This window comes from Poecilia latipinna, unplaced genomic scaffold (genome assembly GCF_001443285.1).
Source record: "Poecilia latipinna isolate Pla-1442-1.1 unplaced genomic scaffold, P_latipinna-1.0 Scaffold398, whole genome shotgun sequence".
In the NCBI taxonomy this organism is placed as follows: Eukaryota; Metazoa; Chordata; class Actinopteri; order Cyprinodontiformes; family Poeciliidae; genus Poecilia; species Poecilia latipinna.
The window spans coordinates 154,373-164,378 of record NW_015113014.1 but is presented as its reverse complement, the minus strand read 5'-3'; the positions used below and the strand labels follow the sequence as shown (position 1 = coordinate 164,378).

Sequence of the window (10,006 nt, the reverse complement as noted above, 5' to 3'; positions counted from 1 at the left end):
ATCAATCTTCATCCATAAAAATCTCCTCAGCCCCCTATACTAAAACCCCATTAGAAACTCGGAGAGAAGTGGGAGACCCGAGAAGTGGAGGATCTGTGGAAAACAAAACAGTTTTACTGTCTGTGTGCTCCAACACTGTAAAATGAACAGCCTTGCCAACAAACACTTATCACCAGCATTATTGCCGCTCCGTCTTTGTTCATTTTCACGCTTGCAGTGCTCTATTTGATCATAAGTCTTTTTCCAGGAACAATATAGAATGTAGTGAAGTGCAGCCTATCTATAAAAGTCTTTGCTTCCTCTCGTTCCCGCCGATTGAATGGACAGTCTTTGATCTGCTCCGGCACACAATACACCAGAGGCTTTCAGCATTCATTCATAACTTCACTTTGCTCCTCCAGCCCAGACACACATTGAAGGCAAGACCTTCCTGTGTTGTAGATGGAGGCAGCTAATTCAAAGCAATAGTATTCCCTGTTCTTTATTGAGGAAATTTTGCTTTTGCCGAAGGCTACTTGTTGTTTTATTAGTTTCCCTGCATGACATCATGGTTTGACTGTAAAGTTATTTATACTTTAGTTTTCTCAAAATAAAAAAAAAAAAAAAAAAAAAAACTGATGAGACACTCAAACAGTTTTCTTCATCCTGCCTATTAGGTAGTTTATTTTATTTATGATATAGTTATTAAAGGCTAAATATATTTGCTTATCCTTAAGACAATACCTGTCAATTATTCAGTAAAAGTTAAATATGCTACCTATACTATAAACTAAAAACACACTATGTGATACAATTTTACTCTTATTTCTGGTAACTTTATTATTTCTGGTACCTTCAAAGAAAATCTGACTATTCATAAAGTTCTACCTGGCCGAGAGCATATAGTGACATTTACTCAGGACGTTACCATGGTTGCTTGTACACCAGGAGGTCAGCCTGTGGTTTTACTGAGGTGTTAAAAAAAATCCCAGCTTGCTTTGATAACAGCCTGCAACTCACGTCTGCTAAATCTCGTATTCCTCTTCGCCCGCCACTCCTGGCAGCATGGACAGGTGCCAACTCTTGAAGGAAAACAAAATCAGCATCTCCAAAAAGACTCTTGGCATAAGGAGGAAACGGTCTGAAATGCTGTGACTGCACTGAGTTTGGACTTGATAAAGTGGACCAGCAGCAGTAAATGACATGTCACCCCAAGTCGTCGCTGCCCGTGGAAACTTCACCGTGCAGCTCAATTAACGTAAACTCCGTTCCTCTCCAGTCTGCCTCCAGACTCTGGAATTTTGATTTGGAAATAAAATGTGAAATTTACTTTCATCTTATAGGTCATCCTTGATGAGACTTTTGATTCAGGAATGACCGAGGACCATAAAAGCAAAAAAAAAAAAAAAACCTAAAAACTGAAGCCCATGTCATAGATGCGTTGGTGCGTTCAGCTCCTGAAGACTGCAGCTGCAGTCCACCTTCTGTATCTCCTCAAACGCTTACACGATCTTTGCTTCAAAACTCCTTTCAAGGCTACGGTTACACCTGACATTTCCTACCAAATGTTTGTCCATCCACACAACTTTCCGCTCGGATGTGGCTCTCTGCGAACGGTCAGCTTCTTTGGGAAGTAACCTTTGTGAGGGTGTCAGTGTCTTCTGGACCGTTCAGTCGGTACTTTTCTTTGGGATTAGGCAGGACCATTCGAAGCCTGTAACATAACACGACATAATAATTTTGAATTAGAAAGGATTTTCTCTTATCGATATTGTAATTCTCTGAAAATATGTTTTGGGCTTTCATTACCCGTAACTCCGTAAATTAACCGTAATAGATTGTGGTAGCATATTTCTGTAATACGAGTTCAAATTATTGAACTGTTTGTTTTTCAAGCAGCCATATCATGTACTGTAACTGTGGGGGAGGCAGAGCACAGAACACCTTCATGTAATTAGTGTGGAGCGCAAAAACACATAATAATTTAAAAAAAAAATGTCTGAGGTGTTATAGGAAGTAATCCCCTAAAATAATCATCCAATCAAGGCCCCGTTCAGTGTTGGGTCGGGTCTGGGACTGTGATTTCTGCTGGGATTACCCTGATCCGCATGCGCTAGGACCGCGGGGACTAGAGCGCAGACGGGGAAGGAATGGGCGCACTTTGGGTAGTATACCCTCAACTGAGTGAGTTTTGAGACTGACAGAGGCGTACAGACAAAACCCCGCTTTATTTTGGGGAACCAGACGGGAGCAGATGAGGAACAAACTCCTTTCTTGTCCGACTTCATTCCGCCCCCCGACCCCACTCCCCCCCCCCTCCCGTTTAAATCCAGTCTAAATTCTGTGCGTGAGAGTGCGGGGACCTCCCGGGAATCGAGGAAAAAGCCGAGGAAAACTTCGAAAAGAATCATCGGAACAAGACAGTAAAGTTAATTTATTCATCTCTTCTTTAGAAATAGTCGCGACTCGGAATGAATGTGCGTGAGTTCTGCGGTAAATCTCAGCAGCGCGTGGATTGACTTTCAGAGGGCAAGATAACGGTAATTTGGACACTCCCGTGAATCCTGAAAAAAAAAAAAAAAAGAGTAAATCTATTTTTTGGGTTAGTCACAACCACGTTTTCCAGGACCCAGAAAGCCATCGCTGGCATAACTGCTGTAAACCACCGGATGGACTCTCGTCCTTTGGATTTAACGACCTTTTTGGAGCAAAGGGGAGCCGTGCGCCCAGGCTGCTGCCATGACATAACGGGACATTTGGGAAATCAGCGCCTCTGATATTTCTGGAATGACCGGATGAGATGGGAGTTCACTGTTGAGCGAAAGACTTTCACCCGTCATTCATTTATCTAACTCCCGTGAGCTCGGCGTGCCTCTTCATTCTTCCTTTTCATAAACTCCAACCGAGACCTTCATGGTGGAGATATGGGATGACTGGAGGCGGGGGTGCAGCTGAGGTGAGATCCAGGCGAAGGACAATGGTTGCGCCCGCAGCTGGCATCCCTCTGCTGCCGGGGCGTCTGGTACTGATGCTGCTCCTGCTGTCCGCCTCCGGAGCGGGACTCGTCCAGGTTTGCCCCGGGCCGCTCGCCTCCACCAGCGGCTGCAGCTGCGCGGAGGATCGCCCCAAGGCGCACGGCGCTCAATCTGTGGGCAGGAGGGTGAGCTGCAGCAAGGAGGAGCTGGTTGAACTTCCGGACTTCAGTTTGTTCCCCAACAGGACCGTCACTCTGTAAGTAGAAACATCAACTTCTGAACACACTCGTGTGCATCCAGGTCCCTTCCTTTCCTTTCAGACTGCTTGAGCAAAGCGTGTCGAGCACTGTCTCCACGAAAACTGCGTTTTCAAGGATTAGCACTATTTACTTAAAAGTTCCCATACGCAGACTTACAGTTCCTTTTCAAAATTATTATTTGTCCGCAAAATTGATCCGTTTCTTTCTTTTTTTGTGTGTGTGTGTTAAAACCCACAAAAAATATGGGACATACATTTATATGAACCCCCCTTTACTCAGATACCCTCAAAACCAACTCAGTGCAACATTCAGAAGCTGCAGGCCAGTAAATTTCTCTCTAGAGCAATATGGCTCAATCCATCATCTGATTAATGTGAAGGAAAGGGCAAAACCGTAAAACTACCAGAACATGGTTGCCCGTCAGAACTGGCAGGCAGGACAAGGAGAGCATTAATCAGAGAAGGTGGCTCTGGGAGGGCTGCAGAGAGTCACAACTCAGGTGGGGGGAAAAATCAGTTGACAGGTCATGCACTCTAAAAGTTGGACCTCAATGTAAGCAGAAGGAAGCCATTGTTGAAAGACAGTTTGCTACAAGCCACGTAGGGCACATATAGGAAACATAGCAGAGGGTCCAGATGAGAGTCAAATGTAACTTGACCTGCATGCAAAACACTTTGAGTAGCAGAAAACTGGCACTGCTAATCAGCCTGAACACACCCTCCAACACTGTGAAACATGGTGGTGGCAGCATCATGCTTTTGCTTAGCAGGGACAGGAAAGCTGCTCAAAGGTTTTGCCGGTTACCTTAAGCTAGAGGGTGCTGCATGCTACTTTAGGGGCTACATGTGAAAACTAGCCTTTATGGCTAACTAGGGCAGATCATATGATATGCATTGTCTTTTTTTTCTTCCTCAAATAAACAAACAACAATAAATACAGGGCATTCCTGGGAGGAAATATTTTGGAGGATCCAAGAAAAACTTGAAACTCGGGTAGAGATTCACCTCCAACAAGCCATGAAAACGTACAATCAGAGCTACGATGGAAGTATTTACATCAAATACGATCCATCCAATGTTCAGGCCTAAAGCCAGTGGTGACTTTGTGAAAATTCTTAGAGAATATATTCCTTTTACTTCACAATCAAGTGTTTCTTTGCGTCACTCTACATACAATGCCAATGAAATATGCTGACGAAAAAAAAAAATAAAACGTTCAAGAGGTACGAATACTTTTGCAAGGCGCTGCACTTGTATCACCTCCATGTTGTTAGTTTGCACTGCACTGTGAACCCCGTAGCTGTTGTTGAACTTGTAAGGTCAGACGTCTCCATCTTGATCCACTCTCACGTCGAAGTGAAGGGAAGCGTCTCTGTGAAGCACTAAGAAGCTCTGTGATCATCATGGAGTCCAGCCTCTTTGACACAACTCTGTCACTTTAAATTTGCCTCAGCCAAGGCCCCTCCGCTTTGCAGCCCTCCACCTCCACAACACGGTCCAGCTGACTCTTCATTGCAAAAAAAAACAACAAAAAAGCACATGAATAAACAGAAACACATTCAGAGTGTTTTATATCAGAGTCTGCGCTTGAACCGGTGACCCGGCTCTCACGTCAAAAGGCAGCAACACACCCTGCCTCTCCGTCTCCTTCTGAGAGCGGGAACGGCGCTGGTTTTAAGTTCGATATTTTTAATTACGAGGCGCTTCATTGTGTGGTCTTTTTTGGAGCAAACTTGAAAGCGCCTCAACACGGGCCAAAACACACAATCATTCTTGATAGATTGCTGATCTGTTCGTGACACATTTTTCGGGGGGATGGGGGGGGTTGTGGTGTTTTGGTCCGTTGCAATGCAGAACTTTCTTCACAGCTGCTCAGGGTTTCTTCACATGGTCTTTCTGGGTGCGAGAAAGACTAGCCTGGTTTCTAACGACCTCCATCCAGATGTCCCACCCTTTTTCACCCTGTGAACTAGCCAGATAGAGCAGCCCAGAATCAGCTAGTTCACATGTAGCTCATTCCCACATTATTTGCGCTTTCTGCCTCGCCGTCACCACGTCTCAATGTTGGTAACATGTCTTTGTTTTATTCTGAAAGACCATCTTCTGCTTAGTCAATCCATAAAAAATTTCAACAAGATTTTTATTTATTTATTTTTTTGTGGCAAAGGTGAGACGCACCTTTGCGTTGTTTTTGGTTACCAATAGTTTCAGCGTCGAAAGTCCCATGGATGCAATTTCTGCTTGTTCTTTGTTTTGTTTTTTTATTGTTGAGTGAGGCACATTGACCACATGAGGCAAGTAATGCCTTTGTTCCTTAAGACGTTGTTCTTGGAATAATTTTAGTGAGCCATTACCTCCTGGGAACATTCACCACCTGCTCCCAGGTGTATGTAAAGGCTCTCGCTGTGGTTCACTAGCATCCCCAAAGTCTTAGAAGTAACTGCTTAACTCTTTCTAAACCGATTAATATTAACAACCGTATGTCACATTCGTTTGATTTTTCTTTTTTCTCTGAGCAAAAATTATTATTTTTTTTCTTATTTGGGATCTTGTAGCCTACTTCATGCTGTCAGACAATTACACTGTTTACCTTAGTATTTGAGATCTTGCGTGTTTTGACATTCGTTTTATCTTTGATATGAACATTGGTGTGATAGTCAGAAGCATTCCTCTGTGAAAAAATAGAAAAAGACAAAAAAAAAAAAACGCAATAGAAATCCACGAGAGAGTTAATTATATCTCACTGCAGCAAGCATATGAGGTAAAGAATGAAGACGATGAGCCAGCCACCAGGTCATTTATAGGGCCTTGTGTTTTTGCTTAATAAAGGCAAGACAAACATCTGTAAAACACATTTGCTGAAAAGTGGAGGCCGAAATGGCTCGGCTGGCAGTGGTGGAGGTGATTGAAGATAATCTTCTGTTCCCGCACCTACTAATTTTGCTCGGGTTGTTTTTGTGCGGCCACTTGGCGCTCTGTGGCACGTTTACAAGGCGCAAACAATCCGGGGCGCCATTTTTGTTACCTTGCCCGAGAATTGCGGCGTCTGGAAAGTTTTTGTTTTTCCCGATGCATTCAGACATTAGCTCCAGATGTGGAATGTTGGGAACTCTTGTTGATGTTCGTGTTATTCCTGACATTCCTCAGGCTGCTCAGAGCCTCCAGACAGTATCCCAGGTGCGGCGGGGGAGCGCTCTCCGCTGCCCCGGTTCGACGAACGCCCCTCTCTCCCTCTCCTGGAGATACGCTCTCTTTCCAAGTGGAGCAGGCGAGGACCGAAGGACACCCGGTCCTTGGCTTCCGGGGCCGGCTGCTTCGTGTAATGCACAACAGCTGGCCCCTGTGAACATTCCAGCTGAGGCCCCTCAGCATCATGGGAAATCCCAGAGGGGATTTGTTTATTAAAACTATTAGCTAGCTGTTTGTTGTTCCTGCCAGCCAAAAAGGAGCAACCCAGTTTTATCACCTCCTACTTTACAGAGCCTGAACTGCACTTTTAATAATACTGCTTCTTGTTTTTTTTTTTATGTTGTTGTTTTGCAAAGTAATACATATTCCTCTTTGAGAATACAGAACGTCACCTCTACATTTCCTCATGAGCTCCAACTGTCTCCAATTTTCCTTTATCTGCAGCTCCCCAGCTTCTCTACTTTTCCCACCCCTTCTATCATGAGTTCATCCACATGCAGTAACTCTCAACCTAAATATTTAGTCGACTTGGTAGGAAACTGCCATGTCCAAACTTCTTCCAGATGTGAGCCTGCGCAGGCTTGTGTTTAGGCCTAATTATGCACGGCTGCAAAGGAGCCGGATCGCTGCGTCGGGAAAAGGGGGGAGCGGGAGGGGAAGAGAGGAGAAGGAAAAGGGAAAAGCAGATATAAGGGTGAGAGTGAAGAGAAATGTTCTGGGGTGAAAGTGGAAAAAAGAAAAAAAAAAGCTAGAGGTTGATAAGAGGTCGAGGAGGAGGAGAAAGTTCAACGTGAGGGGTAGGAGAAGTGGGAAAGAAGTAAAAAGGAGGGGAGTCAAAAAAAAAAAAGAGGATGGAGGGATGGCGGGGAGAAGCTTGGCAGGCGGTTCAGAGGGATCTGCCCCTGGAGACTGAAAACTCCCCGGCCCCTGACTAACAGATCTCCAGCACTGGGGTGAAAGAGGAGAGGAGGAGGCAAGGCGCCTCTTGAAGCAACATAACTTTGCTTCCAAAGCGCCGCTTCACATCCAAATTATTATTTGTCTTTTGAGGAACGTGACGGAAGGAACAGCATACACAGCGGCTTGTAAAAGTAATCACACCCCATGAACTCCTTCACGTTTTCTCGGATTGCCGCCACAAATTTCAATGTGTTTTGCTGGAATTTTACGCGATAAACCAACGCAAAGTAGCACTTGGGACTGAATGTGAAGTGGTTTTCTTCCTGGTCTGCCCTGTATTTACCTCCATCTATCTTCCCATCTACTCTGACCAGCTCCCCCGTCCCCTGAGGAGAAAAAAAAACAAAAAAAAACGACCCCACGGGATGATGCTGCTGTAACCGCCGGGTTTCACCACCGCTGCGGTTCCTTCGGATTGATGTGCAGTGTTAGCTTTCTGCCACACTTAGCGTTTCGCATTTAGGCCAAACAGTTCAAATTTGGGTCTGATCTGACTGTGGCACATTCTTCCACGTTTGTTGTGTCTCCACCGCGGCTTGTGGCGAACGTCTTGAGGCTTTCTTTGAACAGTACCTTTGTCATTGCCACAAAGCCATATTTTTGCTGGAATGCCAGCAGCTAATTTATTGTCTTCTCAGCAGATTATCTCACCTGAGCTGCAGAGCACTGCAGCTCCCCTAGAGTTCCCGAAGGCCTCTCAGTCGATTCTCGCCTTTCAGTTTATAGAAACCGTCAAAGACTCGACGTCTTTTGCTGTTTAAACCAAGGACAATTGTCTTTTTAGCAGAAACTTTTGGACTATCTTGTATTGCTGTGTTACATAAGCCACAAGGTGCAAGAATACTTTATAAGGCAAAGGCACTGTGATAATTTAATCATAAAAATATGTTTGCCTTGACATAAATAGAGGTTTGATGCATTAGAGCCATTACTTAGAAATCACAGCGGAAAAAGACTCTCTCAGTGCCCCATGGTAGCAGCTGTGTCTGTTTTAATGTTTTAATGGATAACAGACGAATGGAGAGAATGTACAGTGGCAGCTCATGTGTGAATGGGCTTGTGCTTCTTCCTGTGGCTTTTACCAAAGTCATAACCGAACTCCTCCCCGTGCATATTTCAGTTGTCATCGTCGCCAGTGACTGATAGCTTTGGCCCTGGTGGGTGCCAACCCAAACGAGTGGGCACGAATGCTCAGGCTGTGTGTGTGTTTGGGGGGGTGGGGGGGGGTACACCGTACCCTGTTCATTCAAGACAGCTGCAGTTGAAGCCCTGAATGAACATGAGTGTTGTCTGTCTGCCTTTATGGGATTGAGACGAAAATATCCTGGCAGCGCAGATATATTTTTACCGTCAACCACAGAGGCGGCAAAAGAACAGTTGTACATCACACTTCTGGCTGTTTCACGGCCCTGCAAAAGTACTGATGACACTTTAACCACAAAATCAATTAGTTATATTGGGGTTTTGTGTGGTGGACTTACTAAATGAAATGCAGGAACTGTAAAGTGGAAGGCAAATTGTGTTTATTATTATTATTATTATTATTATTATTATTATTATTTTTTACAAATACAAATATAAAACAATGTTTCATGTATTTTTATTCAATACCCTTTATTCTGATGCTCTGACCCCTAAAGAAGCTGCAGAGATCCTCTGGTCAGGTTTGAGGACCTGTTGACTGGACAACTACTTATTGTAATCCGGCTTTTTGAGTGGCAAGAAAAAAAAAACAAAAAAAAAAACAGAGAGCAATCCCAGTTGCCGTTTTCCCCAGACTGGGAATTGACTGGAAAATGGTTGCAGATAACCCAAATTTTTTGACATATACTTATTTTTTTTTAATTTGCAGTAGAGAACACAAATAAAAAAAAAAAAATTGCTATTCAGTTATGACCTAATTATTGATCAACCGACTTGACCTGTAGTAAAACAGTACTTTCATGAGTACTTTTTTGTTTTTATCTTGTCAATTTTTTTATCTTGCGTTCCTCTTATCGTCTAGGATCTTCCTGTAGGTCAGAGGTTCCCAAACTGTGGGGCGCGCCCCCTAGAGGGGGGGGAGGGGGCACCGTGTCATTGCAGTGGGGGCTCGGGAAGGCGTCTGGATGAAAAAAAAACAAAACATGAACACTGTATGCGCTGTGTTTTTACCTTAGAATGGCCAACTCTCTGTTATTCCTATGTCAGTTTGATACAGTAGGGCTTCCACACGTCCCATATTTGTGTCCTCTGTCACTTTTATCAGCAGTTAAAACTGTTTAATCCGTTGTTAACATGTTGTAACCTGTTTTTTCGAGCCGCCTTTAAACGCAACATGAGCGCTACGACGCTCGCGCTGGGTTTACACCTGTGAAGGAGACCTGCTGCTGCTGTGCGGAGCTACGTAGGTTTGTGTTATAATCACGGCAGCAAACCAGCAAAACGCAAAGAACTTTTCACAGTTTTTCCCTCCAAACTAACCGACTGAGTTGAGTAAAGCTGTTGGATGCAGGTAATGTTAGCTAAAAGATGACTAGCTAATATCAATACAGAACCTTAAGCTTAACAAGTACCTTGTAGGCTACCAATGTTGGTGTCTATTTTTAGCTACGTACATTCATTTGCCCCCCCCCCCCCCCCCCCAACAGCGCGTTTTTTGCAC

General features: G+C 44.3%; 1 protein-coding gene across 1 annotated transcript in view; it reads left to right on the top strand.

The window, feature by feature from the left end:
* Positions 1–2,149: 2,149 nt before the first annotated feature.
* The window catches only part of adgra2 (adhesion G protein-coupled receptor A2), a 60,451-nt gene continuing 52,594 nt past the window's right edge, over positions 2,150–10,006 (top strand). Inside the window, exon 1 of the mRNA XM_015037208.1 lies at positions 2,150–3,210. Coding sequence (XP_014892694.1) covers positions 2,909–3,210 — 302 coding nt within the window. The 5' untranslated portion in view covers positions 2,150–2,908. The remainder of the gene's footprint in view (positions 3,211–10,006) is intronic.